General features: G+C 39.9%; 1 protein-coding gene across 1 annotated transcript in view; it reads left to right on the top strand.

Moving 5' to 3' along the window:
* Positions 1–15,418, top strand: part of LOC133463739 (pro-neuregulin-3, membrane-bound isoform) — a 483,022-nt gene that overhangs the window by 453,787 nt on the left and 13,817 nt on the right. Inside the window, exon 7 of the mRNA XM_061745451.1 lies at positions 8,011–8,120. Within this exon, the coding sequence (XP_061601435.1) occupies positions 8,011–8,120 (110 nt within the window). The remainder of the gene's footprint in view (positions 1–8,010; positions 8,121–15,418) is intronic.

The following is a 15,418-nucleotide window of genomic DNA, read 5'->3' as shown; positions in this document are numbered from 1 at the left end:
TGGTCACGTCGCCAGGGTTAACGTTGGGCACTGTTCATTTTGTGTGGGCTGTAATTACTCCAGCAACATCTAAATGTGGGTGTTTAAAGATAACAGAGTTGCTTCCTCTTGATATTCATGAGTTGGAAGCGTTGTCGCGACGCTGCAGCTTCATTTGCAACACAGTCTCACAGCAGAACATATTGTGGCTTTGTTGCTCAACTGACCAAAGATCTGCAGTTTCACACAGAAAAGGCTCAAATTAGTACAATGACTAATTTCCTGATTCATTTCACTTTGTAAACAGCTAAGGGTCTACGTCGGTGCATAGCCATGTCACCCTTGATGATGTAGTTCAGTGCATTTACGTCCCACATATTGTAGCACAAGGATCCACCTGTGACGTGTTGCTAAATAACACGGAGGAGCAGAAGATGGTGTTGTTCTTTTGAACCTCCCTCAGGAAAACACCTCTTCTCTGTTGCCCTTTCACTTTTATACTTGCTCTGACTTGCTTTTCTCACGCTATGATTTGAATGTTCTGTCCCCTGGCCACGACCTTCCTGTGTAGTGATTTATATTTATTTACAAAAAAATCATCTGTAGTTTCATTTGTTTTTTTTGTTTTTTTGAACAATATTTTTATTAATTTTCAATATAAATGTACAAAAAAGACAAAGCAATCAGCAAGTATCATATTAATTGTCCAACAAAATGTAAGCAGGTCCTGCCGTGTCCATACAGACAAAAATAAAACAAGACAGAAAACAAGACAAAAAAAATAAAATAATTAAAATTAAATGGAAAAAAAAAAAAAACTAAGACTAAGAAAAATAAAATAAAAAATGTCACACTCAATAGTCTAACAGACAAACTTAGATTGTCACACTTGTTCTACAGACATATATATTCTATTGTTGCTTGAGAAAGTCCATTAAAGGTGTCCATATTTTTTCGAATTCTTGTGCTTTACCTCTAATCACATAAGTCAGCTTTTCCATCGTAATACACATTGTCATCTCCCTAATCCAGGACTGTGTAGATGGAACCTCAGTCTCTCTCCAGGAAAAAGCAATCCTCCTTCTGGCCTGCAGGAGGCCGAAGTTGATCAGAGTCCTGCACTTAGAGTTGAAAGATAAATTGTCCGGATATATACCTAATATGCAAAGTTTTGCTGAACAGGGTACCCGGATACCTGTGATTCTGCTCAGAATATGGACAACCGTCTTCCAGAAAGCTACTAACTTGGGGCATTCCCATACACAATGGATCAAAGTACCTTTCTCAGTCATACATTTTACACATGTATCTGGAATGCCAGGGGACCATTTATTGAGTTTTTCAGGGGTCACGTATGTCCTCATTAGCCATTTGTGCTGCAGTAGTTTCATACGAGTATTAGTTTCATTTGTTTTAGTGTGATTTTCATTAATAACATTTTCAGTATTTCCTTCTACGATAGCGCAAACTCAATAACCCAAAACATTTCTTACAGCAAGTGTTTTAACAAAGATAAACGATACCAGACTCTTTAAAATCAAACAGATCATTACCGAGGTCCAGTACTACCAGTCCCTCTGGGCGGCTAAGTGGCTCACTGGTTAGCACTGCTGCACGGCAACAAGATAGCTAAAACTATGCACGTTTCTGTCCTAATGTTGAGACAATGTTTGTGAATTGATGAGAAATGAGTGCAAACGCTGTATAGAAAGTTCCCTAAACTCATTAATAATCCTGACTGGTTAATAAAGTGTTTCCTCCAGTTTTCATGAATGTTGTGTCACGACAGAGCGCCTGCTGCTAAACAAGTCTGGTTACTTTTCAAAAAAGATCCACGTGAATACACTTTAAACCCCATCTGTTACTGGGCCCAAGATGAATCCATATACATACAGAAAAGAAAATACTGGGCCTTTGTGTTTAATTGTGGTAACTGCTTCAGTTGCAGTGGCTCTAGAGGTGCAGATTACAGTTTATAGATGCTGTAAAATATAATGTCGAGAAGAGACCGGGCTGACTTTCATTGCCTAAACGATACGCTGGATTTTGTATTATTTATTTATTTACTGCAGAGTCCATGGAGACGTATGCAGATGAATTTGCATTTGTTTATTTTGTGCCCACGCTCCCTGAGTCGCATAGTTTAGTCTGCAGGCGATCAGTTACAGACGATTCTGAATACAGAGCAGCAAACACGGGGTCAGTGGTGTTTTAAGAGTCTGAACACAAAAATGCTGTGATCTGAAAATGTACACAAGACCGTCGTGCACCGGTGATTGTCTGGCTCAATGTCACTCACGCCATAACATGCCATTTCATTCACATTTCTTCACTCACCAGTCCCGCTTTGTTCTTCAAATTTAACAGCGGTTTGGCTTTTTAGCTTTTTATTACCTTTCAGGACATTTTATTGCAGATACTGTACGCATCCCAATAATCATTGGAGTCGTGAAACAAGCAGCAGAAAGTCTCAGCAGTGGTTGGTGATTAAAAACAAGTAAATAAATGAGTACTTCTGGTTAACACTGCAGGGCCTTTTTGTAGGAAGTGTTTGATGAAGTAATGAACAAAAGGGCAGCTCTGAGAGATATTCTGTCTCTCTTTATCAATCAGGTTTTACGGCCCCATCCTCAGGTGCTCCACAGAATCTGTCTGCCATTGCTGCATAATTAAAGCTGCTGTCTCTATCATGAAGAGGACTGTACTGAGCCTGCTCTCCGAAGCCAGGGAGTGTGTGTTAGCTGTGTGTGTGCGTGTGTGTGCGGGTGTATAACGCTGTAAAGCTGTTATGGGTGCCAGCATTTCTGCACAAATCAGATAAATCATCTCCCGTAGTCTGTCTGTGTGGAGAGAAAAAAACACTTTGCCAGAGGCATATGGTATGTGTTTGTCCCTATCTCAGAGATTAATACACACATTACATTACACACACACGCATACAGTACACACATTTCTATTAATATAAGCCATTACGTTCACTCATTGCACCACAAATCTCCACACTTGGCATGAAGTCATTGTCAAAGTGATGCTGGTTGCATCTGCTCACGTTTTTTGGAGCGAAAGAGTTTCTTTTCCCGCATTCACATCGAGGCCCCTTATAAATTGTCAGTATTGTTAGATGATGCATGCAGAGTGCCTCCAGATTTTCCTCGAGCTATTTTTCTAAAGCTTAAATCGGTTTTCAGATTCAAAGCAAAAGGACACCCTGAAAGCCCAAAGTGCTGGTAGTGAAGCCCATGTTCCCTCGCGGAGCTGGTCAGCAGGGCTCGTTGCTTGTGCAAAACATGTCCACACGATACGGATTTGGTCTCATTTGAAAACTAAAAGCATTTCTAAATTAAGGATATTTGACACTGCTTCGTTTGTGACTGGCAGAAGTGTTTTTAGTGCCGTCCACTTGCCTTAATCATGCATTAATAATGCATCAAAGCGTCAACAGATCTGTCTCAGTTTCAGGAGTTTTAGCCCACGTCCTCGTGTCACTAGTCACTCCCCACAGTTAAGTGTTCATATTTTCATTTGAATGTACTAATTGAAGTAGCAGTGATGGAGCCATAGCTGAATGAAGCTTGACAAACCCTGGAGCCTACGTTTCTGTTATTTACTGTAGAGCAACAAGGGCAGTGAGGAGTGAAGTGGATGCAGATGTTCACAGGGACAGACGAGAGTAGGTCATGCAAGTCGGCAAAAGTGGGGCGTATACGAGTGTGCATGTCTGAAATGACTTCAGGTCTGATTATAGGTACAGAGATGCAGTCAAACACTGTAGCAACTCCATGTCTCCAGTCAAAGACGTGTTTTACATGTATAAGAAAAGGCATACTCTATTTCAGTATGCCATGTGCTTCTCGACTAAGCATCAGTAAATTGAACAGTGACTGTCGCTGCATTTTAATCCCATCTGGCCAGACAGGCCTTTTGCTCCACCTGCAGGGGCGTTTGTACGAAGTTACCATGGATGGATGCCACAACAGAATGTGTTGTAGAAGAGCCAGTGGCCTATATAAGTGGCCCTATAAGTCTCATTCCTTTGCTGCAAAGGCTAACACAGTTTCCTGAGGTCTTAATGACATGTTTTGGTCAAAATACTGCAGAAATACAGTAGAGTAAAACAGCTCCCATTTCAACCACGCCCTTACAGCTGTGTGTATAGCAGCTGGTTTTGGAGGGAAGTCAGACACCTGACATGAGTCCACCCTTATCTCACACAGACGCAGTACAGGAAATGTAGAGATTTGCAAATATCATAACTAAGGAACTGAACATTTAATTTGTCTGAACAGATATTTTCCCTTCAGTTCATTTTAAATAAGCTTTGACCCAGGGAAGAAAGTGACATTTCTAGTTCCCAGAGTTTAAAGCTGCATTTGTGGACTGACATCTGTGTTGTTAGACCCTGGTTTCTGGGACTGGATGAGCTATGATCCAGGTATGATCATACCTGTTTTTGCAGCCTCAAGATCTCAGGCATCAAGAACAGAGAGACGGCTCCAGACTATCACAATACTCCAATGATATTATATACTATTAATTATGCAATACTCAAAACAGTTTGACAGTGAGGAACATTAGTTTTTTTGTTTTTGCTAGTTTTATCCCCAATCAGGTCACTTACCTTTTGCTAATTAACATAATATTTTCTTTGGATTTTCTTACTTTCACCCACTTATGTTGCTTATATCCCGAATTCTGAGATGTTTTGCTGACATCAAGTTCAATATAACCTTTTTTACTCAAGATTTTGACATATAAAAAAAATTATGTTTTGTATGCCTTTATTGTGAAAAGATTTTAAATCTTTGCATTTTGTTTTTATTGGCATTTACATAACATTGTCACAGTTTTTTGTGGAAAAAGTCAACATTAAAACTATCATACTCTCATATGGGTCTGTGATGTCACAGAGCCCTACAAATCTGAATGAGACATTTTCAGTCTCAGGCCACCTCAAAGAAAGTCACAGTGTTGTGTTAGGCTGTTTTTAAGCTGTTTTTTTTGTTAATAGTAAATTCAAACTACTGAATAAATGCACAGACTTGTATTTGTTTTCCATAATATATTCCCATTAAACTGTCTTCCATCATTACACAAATATATATTATGTAGAGAAGACTAGAACCAATACAAATGTAAAAGTTAACTTGAAAATTTGAAGAAATGTTTTGTAAATATACACAAATATACACAATGTCTGTTCATCCGATTTCCTCCTCTCCTGCTTCAGTTGGGATGGCAGTTTATGTCCTGCATCATTTCAGCTTTCAGAAGAAAATAGCATCTTCATTTTCCAAGAACAAATTAGCCTGCAAACTTCTGAATGGTCAGATCGCTGTGACAGCATGTGTGATGCTAATAGGTTGGTGTCCTGCAGGGAGTCCTCACGAGGGAATTTTATTTTTTCCCCGGTGACATGCTTGTTAGTCAGACATCAAACCAGAAAGTGTGCATACAGAAAAGACTTTGGAGCCAAAAATAGCTCTCTCTCAACATATGTTGCAAAAGTTACAGTCAAGCTGATGGTAAAGTAATCCTGAAGAAAGTAAACTGTTACTATCACATGGATCAAACCCCAGCTATAGGTATGTGCAGTAAATACGGGTCTAAACCAACACTCCTTTAATATCCTTTGGGCTTTTAAAGTTGAAAACCAAAAAGCACTTTCTTGTGCTGTCCCATATTCCTTTGAGGAGTTTGCAGCAGATCACTGTAGCCGTGTAACTGAGCCAGTTTGCCTTGTCAAGAGTGTCCTGAGGTGCAGAGTCAACAGTCTGCTTTGTTTCATTTCATATCTGTGTCTCCAGAGACGAGAAACAGCATGAAGAGAGTTGAGAGAAAAACCCAGGGACCGACATGGAACTGCAGTAGAGCTAATTTTGATATCCTGTCAGGAGGGCTTCAGGAAGGAAGGAGTGAGGAGTGGGGACAAAGGAAGGATCAGTGTGGATGAGAAACAATGGAAAAAGGATCAAAAGCAATAAAGTGAAAGGTTTACAGTATTATAACATGAAGGAAAGCATTTCATAAAAGAACGGAGGACAAAGTTGAAGTTAAGTGACCAATGAAAAACACCAAATGTTACATTGTAGGTTTCAGATCCGCCATGCTGGATCTACTGCAGCAATGTGAACCAAGCATGTAGGTTCTGTGATGAAAACCAGTCTCCTTCACTCTGCTTCAATTCTGTTCTTCCTAAGCTCTTCGTTGCTCAGATGGCCTGCATCAGTTTCATCCCTGTGATCACTTCATGCTTTAAAACGTGTTGTTAGTGGTTACTTTTATGGTATTTCTGCCTAATTTGATGCAAATTCAACTTGCAGACCAGATAAGACAGAAAAACTAGAGAACTAGTTTGACATGTACCTGATGAACATGTTGATCTCGCAATAAAAGGATTTCACCAAATTGATTTAGGGCCCTTTTCAAAGACATGTAGAATTAGAGTTTATAACATTTTCAACCATGAGCAAATTGTTGACAGCTGATTATTTCAACATTAGATCAGACAATGAAGGTTATTGCATTAATCTAAAAATCATGTCACAATAGTCAGTGATCACATATATCTATGCCACTATTAAGGTGAGCTTACTTAAACTCCATTGGAAAATAAACATGCTATTAACGTGAAGAAAGGGATGTGTCGAGTCGACCCCCATCAACTGAGCCGTCCAGTTCTCTGACAAAAAATAATAAATGGCAGGCTAGTTAAAGTACTAAAACACTTTTACTGTAGCTGATAACTTGCTTTTATTGTCTAAACAAGCTTTGCAACGAGGAAGGACATAGCTATAACTTCCCATCATCAAAGTCTTTATTTCTTCTTCTTAGACCATAAAGATGGTGTCGACCATTAACGGTTTTCCTGGGACCTGTGCCAGTCTGGACATGCTGGATAAATGTCCTGATTTGTGATTTAATCTCATCTGATGTTACAAAATAAAAGTCAACCCAACTAAATACCCTAACATCATTAAATAACAACTTACAAAAAAAACCCCATCAAGATATTGTTTTAATTACATGAAAACACAGTGATTCTTATTTTCAAGGAGAAATAATAAGATCTTTGGGATATGTTTTGGTCAAAATACCACGTGTATAGTTCAAAAGCGCTTTTCTTAGTCCAAATGTTACAGCTGTGTTCAAAGTGGCTAGTGCTGAACACTAGTTTTGAGTTTGAACGTTTCTCTCTGTTACTGCAGAAGGTTAACCAGCTGTCCACACGTGTCCAGTCCATACAGCCTTTAATAATCCATCCGATGTCCACGTAAAGTTTGAAAAACCAAAACCTTATATGTTGCAAGTGTCACAAGATAGGACACGCTATGAAAACAACAGCTAGCAAAAGGTCTGCCAGGTGTCCGGGCGGCTGTCTCTAAAAGCTACAGTATATAGTTTAAAACTCCAACAAAAAGAAGCCTGTTCTTAATAGATGAGATGAACATTTAATCAGGTTCAATAAAAGTTGAGTGTTTATTTACACTGTATTTAAATCTATTTAAACTCAAAGTCTACAGTTACCAATGTATATATTAGAACAACAGAAGGAGAAATGAGGATCTGTAAGCACCGACACCTTTATTCTACAGTATGACATGTAGTCTCTATGCAGGAATATCTTTTGTACTGGGAGTTACCTTACTTTATTGTTTCTTGAAGAGTTGTGAGGCAACAAAAATGCCTTTTATACTTCTGATTTCATCAATATATCAGCAGCCTCCCCTGTTCAGCAGTTTTATTTATATATATATCTACTGTATATATGCCAATCCAAGGCACGAAATTGATGTAAATTGGTTCCACTGAAACTCTAACATTCGGCTCCTAGAAATGAGGCTTCAGGCACTTCCCAATGGGAGGTTTCCATATGAGAGATGAGGTTAAGAGAAATCTTAATACATCCTGCCTAATGAGGGGTGGTTGCATGAAGTAAAAATACATGTTTTTTGTAGAACTGTTTCTGAAGTATTACTCATGGTATTTTAACCGCAGATTAACAGCTTTTACTGTTGTTGTTTGTGTCCCCAGTACTGCAAACGACCCCCCACATCCCGCCCAGGAAGTATTTGTGAGTCCACCTTTGACCACTGCAAAATGACGCCATCCAGCAGCTCCAGAGGCACAGCAAAACACCACAGGTACTTGCTGTAGCTGCACACGTGTCATTCTGTAACACAGATGCTGATGTATCTCTGCCCACTTCAGGAAACCATGGAGATGGCACATCTAATGGGCAACTTTTGTTACCGTTATCTGTATATACTTTGTCAGGAGGGAACATGTAATTATCCACCTTACAGGAGATCTTGTTGCTTCTCAAAAGGTTGATGTATTTAAAAGCTACAAAATGCATTTATAAAACAGTCAAAAAACCCACATGATCAAAGTGGAAATACATGAACCCACACCATATCAGTGGTAACACACATACAGTCTTCTTTTGGGCTGGACATTGTGCGAAAGAGAGAGTGGTATCCATCAAAAGACCACCCCACCCAACTTGATCCTCACTTTAAGTGTGCTTTTATTAACCATAACTCGTTGCATTTGCAGGATTTGATCCAATATATAATGAATTGATAATGAATAAAACATGTTACTTTTACCCCGGGGATTGTACTATAGTAGGCTAAAACTTTAATGTCTAAGTAGGGTGGAGGCGGGGGGGCAATTTGTTTTACAGGAGGCAGTCCAACATACATAATATATAACAAACCACACGGGCACAATGCAAAATTTCTCAGCCCATGCTGTCCATACTGTCACTATGAATCATGAAAAGGATAGAAAGAATGATGAGGTGTTACTAAAAGGACTACTAGCAGTTGGAACAAAAGACAGTCCTGTCTGATCTGGTCCTATAGGGAGATTAAACTCTGGTGGAAACAAGTCAATCTCACCATTAGAGGACGTGGGTACTAAACCACTGTCTGTGCCTCGGAGATGACCTCTTCAGATAGGTGTAGTATAGGTACATGTAACACCAGGATAGGTTCAGTACAGGATACATGAAACACCAGGATAGGTTCAGTAGAGGTAACACTAGGATAGGTTTAGTACAGGATACATGTAACACCAGGATAGGTTCAGTACAGGATACATGAAACACCAGGATAGGTTCAGTAGAGGTAACACCAGGATAGGTTCAGTAGAGGATACAGGTAACACCAGTAGTCTTGAGACATGTTGAATGTTTGTTTAACTCAATTCTCGTTTTTAAGCGGGACATCAGATGGTCATTTCCAGCTGTTTTTATTTACCTAGAGTCCTTCCTATTTGGCTTCACATCCATCATACCTCCAGTTTGTAATTACTTTAGAACGATACAGAAACATTTAACGGGCGATAAAACTTCCTGAAAATGAATGTTGTCTTAAGTGTCTGGTGGTCCTTTACTTTCATCTGATGTCCATGATTGGTGCAACTGCCAAGACTAAACAAAACTCCTGTTGCCAGTCAGGAACGAACAAAGAGTTCCAAACCAAGCTAGAGTAAATGATACTCAATTTCAACAATGTCCAGAAATCCATTCAAAATTTACTATAGAGTATGAAAGTCACATGTTTGGGATGTTTGGGAAGGCTTTAAAAGTCACCTGGATAAAGCTAGAAGATGTTTGTCATGTCCTCACAACCAAATACACAACAATAGTGTCATTAACAACGAAGTCAAAACACGCAGGAAGTGGAAACCATAACTGTGTAGTCTTCAAACCAGACTTGGGTTAAGGAACTGCAAGTGTGATGCAAAAGGCCAAGCACGTGCAGGCCAAGTCTGGAACTAGCTTTGTCTTTCATGGCAGTCACCGATTAAGACCATCTCCCACCCCCCACCCTCTTTGTTAGAAGTGATGAACATCGAGAATGGTTAAAGCAAATACGTCGTCATAGAAAGCGGTTGCAGCTGAATTCCACCATCATGCAGTGATACATCGTCTTTAACCGTCATCACACAGAAAGAGCCTGGCTAGAGGTGAACTGCATACATTCACAGGATAACTTGTGTCTCTGTGGCCATGATACAATGTACAAAGCCATCTGTTGTGCTGTGGACTGAAGCTTTCTTGCACACAATATTATTCATATCAGAAGGAAGCTTCTCTTCCAGGATGGTGACTTAGTACTTATAATGTTTCACTGCTGCTACAAGCTCGCCCTTAAATCACACAAGTGACGGGAGGAAAGGACCTTCTGTAAAAGTGTACAAACATTTTAGTCTTGGCTGTTCACTGGTGTGACTAATCTTTTCTGCAGAAAATGTAAAGTCATCAGCAAGTTTGCTATGATCTCACTACACATCCGAAACAAGATTTATATTCTTAGATTGTCGGCATACAGACATGTAATTATTCTGACATCTGTTATACAACAACCACAAGCGAGAATCACACAGCTTCAAGGAGGTCCTGTAGTGAAAGCTTACTATAAATGCTTTCCGGCAACTAGACTCTCTGGGATCTTATTGGCAAAAATTTAATAAGCCTGCAGACAATGTTAAAACTTTAAAATGAAATGAAATCCACTTTAAAATTAGAATAAAAGCCTTTGTACTTGAACTGTGTGGCTGGATATGATTAAAAGTAGGAGCAGATTCAATAAAACAGAGATATGCATGACTTTTATTTGTCTCCAGGTGGCTCAATACTAGATTTAGGAGAGCAGCTCTAGTATCCTTCATACAGCATGGAGCACCGCACCGGACTCCTTGAAATATTGAGACGTGCAACATTCTAATACATTTCCCTGTACATTCAAGATAAAGGTACATGTTTCCCTGTACAGTCAACATAGTTGAACTTTCTTTGTTTTATGCAACCAAGATATTGACTCACAATCACCTTATCGATCTTGATAGTTAGCCACTAATTTCAAAATTCTCTCTACAATCAAGAACATCAAAACATTTTTTTTTTAAATAGTTTCACTTTTCAGCCAACTCGACATCAGAATTTTCAAGATAGAATACTCAGACTTGTCCAAGTTTGTAAGGAATCAATATATTCTCAAGTACAAACAGTCTCGTCTGCATCAGTCAAGGCAGCGTTTCAGTCCATCCAGGAATGACTCCACACTCTGCACAGCTGACTGATGACTGGGGACCAAACATTGATGTCGGGTTGGATCTGTAAAGTCTCTTGACAGCGCCACAGCACCGGTCCCATACTTCTTGTTTTATTGGATAAGTAACACATTGGAAGAAGCAAACAATGATTAAAACCTCCCATAATGAAATGGGGCGCATCGGAACATACGGATTGTTGATGCCGACCTAATTTGAATATAATTGCTGTGGCATATCTTAAACAGCTGTGACAAATGTTTGTGGAAATTCTTGTGGAAAAAAGAATGGTTGAACTGGTCTGATAAAGCTTCTGTTGTGCCACAAAATGGGGTGCTGGTTCAGTTATTAGAGAGTTATTAATAATTGTCTTACAATAGGTATTAATAATTAATAAAGAAGATGACTTATCAAAATTAATCAATCAAAATGGGGCACCCCCTGACTTATCAGGGAATAATAACTGAACAGCAAAATCCATCTCAAAGTAGCTGATATTCCATACGTGCCAGGCTGGTGTTACAAATATAACAGTGAGGGAAGGAGTCTGAGCACAGACCTTTGCAACCAACAACTGTAACAAATATGTATAGAATAAACACAAACAACTTCTCTCATTCAAATTAATCAGAATGTATTTACACAAGTGTTAAAAGATAATAAAACAACACTTGGGATAAATTCAAATTCAAACTTCAGATTATAAATGTGTGTGTCACGATGGCTGTTCATACACGTGAAAAGAAAGAAAAGATGGCTGACAAAGTCACGTGGTGACTGAGTCTCGCGTGATTCAAAATGACGAAATTTCGTCTCATCCAGTGAAAAACAAACTCTGAGGCTTTACGGCCAAGATAAGAGTGTGCGTGTGTGTGGGGAGGGGGTAAGTAGGACAGAATGAAAGCAATAGAGAAGAAAGTAAAACCCAAGACACTAAAATAACTTCTCACCAACTGGAAACTAAGCTCTTCTGGAGCCTCATGTACAGAACGTGCGGCGCACAAAAAATGTGCGTACGCCACTTTCTACGCTAACGGTCAGGTGTTCGAAAAGTGATTTGAACGTAGAAAGTTGCGGTCTTTCACGCACAAATCATGTCTGGCATGCCATGCAAGGGTCCCTTGTTCGGCTCATCCGGGGTCTGAACGTTTGCGGGTCACTCATTGCAGCGCTGCAGACTGGTTGCCATTTCAAGGCAACCAGACACTTCTTCTGGCACGATAAAGGAGAAGGCCGGCCCATGCTAGTAGCTCTTCATGCTAAAATAGGAGCTGTTGCCTTCTTCATAGCTAACAGAGAAATCCATTGGACAGTGTACAGGGCTGAGGGAGAAGAAAGCTTGGGAGAAAGAGAGTGAAAAGATGGGAGAGCCTTCTCTTTATAGCCGGGCCTGGGCTGCAATAAATCGACTGCGGCCACTCCTGCGATTTTGAGGTCCATGCCCAATGAGGGGCTTCCTTATCACTGAAGGGCCGTAAATGGTTTGCCGGGGTTTTGAGTCATTACGGAGGTTCCTTTGTTTCAAACCATGCGGTCAATGTTAAGAAATTGAGGCTGGGCTCAGAGCTAGGCCTCAGAATTTAAATTAAGTCTTCCCATGTTCAACACAGTGCTGTGGCCCAACACTTCAATAACGATGCGGAAAGAGGAAAGAAATGTTAAATCAATTTAAATAAATTGTTTCATTTGTAACAAGTGAATTAAGCTTTTTCAAATAAAGTTTCATTAGCGTGAAAAGTAATTTCAACTATAGATCAAATGTCCTTCTTCACAGTCTTGGAAATTGGATGCACTGTCCTTAATAACAGCTGCTTTGCACCTTAAGTTGTGGAATAAGCACACACAAAAACCATCACATTCATGACGTTCAAGCTACTTTCCAAGAGGGAAATAAAAGTACTGAGTGTATTCTGACAGAAACCTGACCCTTGGTGATAAGAATATAGCACATATGCTGTTTCTAGTGCAGACTCCAGCCCTGTTTGCAAGCTTCCTTAAATAAATCAAACTTGTACTTATAAAACTGGCATGGTACAGCCATTCTTTAGATTTTTGGATGGTACATGTTTTCACATGTCCAGTCTCCAACACCGCTGCATCTGTGAACCGCTTGTACTTCAGGTCCTAAGGATTCTCAAGTTTGCAGAGGGTAGACACAGGCATAAGAAGTTACCAAAAAGCTATAAAGTAATGTACCATGTCTTGATTGAGAGATGATGGTGATCTCCACAGATCAAGCACTCACTGCTTTTGATGGGCACTATGGATGCAGCACCACCACGGCCGCCAGTTAATGTGTTTATTGGGACTTTACTTTTTTAAAGGTATTGTGACATCATTTTTAACATGCTTTTAACACTATTAAAAGTCTTGGCCAACATCCCTCAAATGTGTCTAATAGAGTGTAACAAGAAAAACTTCACTCTAGTACTCCATTCCTGGCTTTTTATGACAGTGTTTTTTTGCGCCGTGAAAAACGCTTCCTTTTCCCCCTTTCCTGTCAATCATTGCCCCGCCCCTCCTCCCAACCTCCTCGAACCCAGCAATACGCTCACAGCGGCGTCGGAGAGTTAAGCCGGGAGCGACAGGCGAAGCACGGAAAAGCAGCAGGGCGAACCACAGCAAACAATCATAAAAATAAAGGCATGCAAGCAGCAGTGTCCCCTTATCTTAAGTCCAGTCAGTGGCCGCGGGTCTTCTTAGCAGTTGTCCTCCGGTGATTAGAACAAAAGACGCTCTAAACAGCTCCGTGTTAAGCCTGATTTATGGTTCCGCGTTAAATCGACGCAGAGCCTACGCCGTAGGGTTCAGCGTACGGTGCGCGTCGCCGCGTAACCCTACGCCGTAGGCTCTGCGTCGGTGTAACGCGGAACCATAAATCAGCCTTTATGGTGCGCTGGAGAGGAGGCAGGGAGCTGGGTGGAGGGGGCGGTGATTTAGCGGGCCCTGACGTCACGGCCCGCCACCAAACCAGATGCGCCGTTTTTGCATAGTTATGCGGAAAATCCCAGAAAGCACACAATACACTGAATGTTAAAAGTTTGTTGTTTTTTGGGTGTAATTGATGTCAAGACACCCAACAAAACACAAAAAATCAAGAAAAATGTGTTTTTCATCTCACAATACCTTTAATGTTTTTAATTTGTACATTCAAGGGCAACTGGTTCCTCTCAGCCTGTTCTCACTCTGGTATGTGGGTATTATCTCATTTTGTCCACATTTTAAAACAGAATGCGTTGAGCTGTAAGCAAAGCAAAAAATAAACAGCAGTTGAATAAAAATGAGAATGTGGAAACGTCAAAGTGCCACGGTGGTTTCAAACTAAATAATTCCCCCAACTTTCTCCACTGCATGGTAACTTGTTGCTTGTTCACATAACCCATATGATGATGATCAAACCACCAATCTCCTGAATATTGTATGACAGCTGTTTCTGCAGAGCCACAACGTGCACCGACGACAATGCCAGAGAACCCTGAGCACTTTGAGTCTGGGGACAGTGCAGATGTCAGTGACAATGGTGTGGCCGTCAGATGTTCTGAAACTGAAACTGAAGTCTGAATGACAAAAGGGAACCCAGAGAGCGACAATGTGGCACCAAGAGGTCTTGAGAAAGTGTCACCTTGTTGTAGCTGAGAATGAGAACGCCTGGAGTTTTATAGCTTTTATGGATTCAATTCAAACTCAATTCAAGGTTTTTGCCCTCTTTATGTTTTTGAGAACAAATTAACATGAAAGTAAACCATTTTAAACTTCTGCTTTTTTCACTTACCCTGTTCCATTAAAGTTAATGTAAAGACATTCACCTGACTGGCTGTCAGCATTCTCATGGTTTTCCACCTATTAAGCGGTAGTAGGGCTGGGCGATATGGACCAAAAGTCATATCTCGATATTTTCTAGCTAAATGGCGATACTCGATATATATCTCGATATTTTTTCTGTGCCTTAATTGGGGTTTCCCCCAAAGCATTATAGCATAGCATCTCTGTTAGCTTCATTTTTTTTCTGAGGCAAACCCTTAAAAAAGCAGTCAGTTTTAATACAAAGCCTCGTGCCAAATGTCACACAGGTACCTTTATTAACAGAGGTCTGCACAATATCAAAATGTATAAAACAAATGAAATAAAAATAAACTGCCTGCATATATAGAATAAAAATGCTTCTTGAATAAAATAAAACAAATATCCCTTTCCTGCATAACAATTAAATTAAAATACACTGTGCAATTAATACAATGTAGACAGTAACAGGCAGACTTTTCCACTGAGGTTGACAGATGTGCAAATAACAAAACATTTGTGCAAATCTCAAATAAAACATTCAAGTCAATTTGTCACAAAATAAGCTATATCAAAATCATAAAAAAAAAAAAATGTA

Source organism: Cololabis saira, chromosome 17 (genome assembly GCF_033807715.1).
Source record: "Cololabis saira isolate AMF1-May2022 chromosome 17, fColSai1.1, whole genome shotgun sequence".
In the NCBI taxonomy this organism is placed as follows: domain Eukaryota; kingdom Metazoa; phylum Chordata; class Actinopteri; order Beloniformes; family Belonidae; genus Cololabis; species Cololabis saira.
This window is presented reverse-complemented; position numbering and strand designations above follow the sequence as displayed.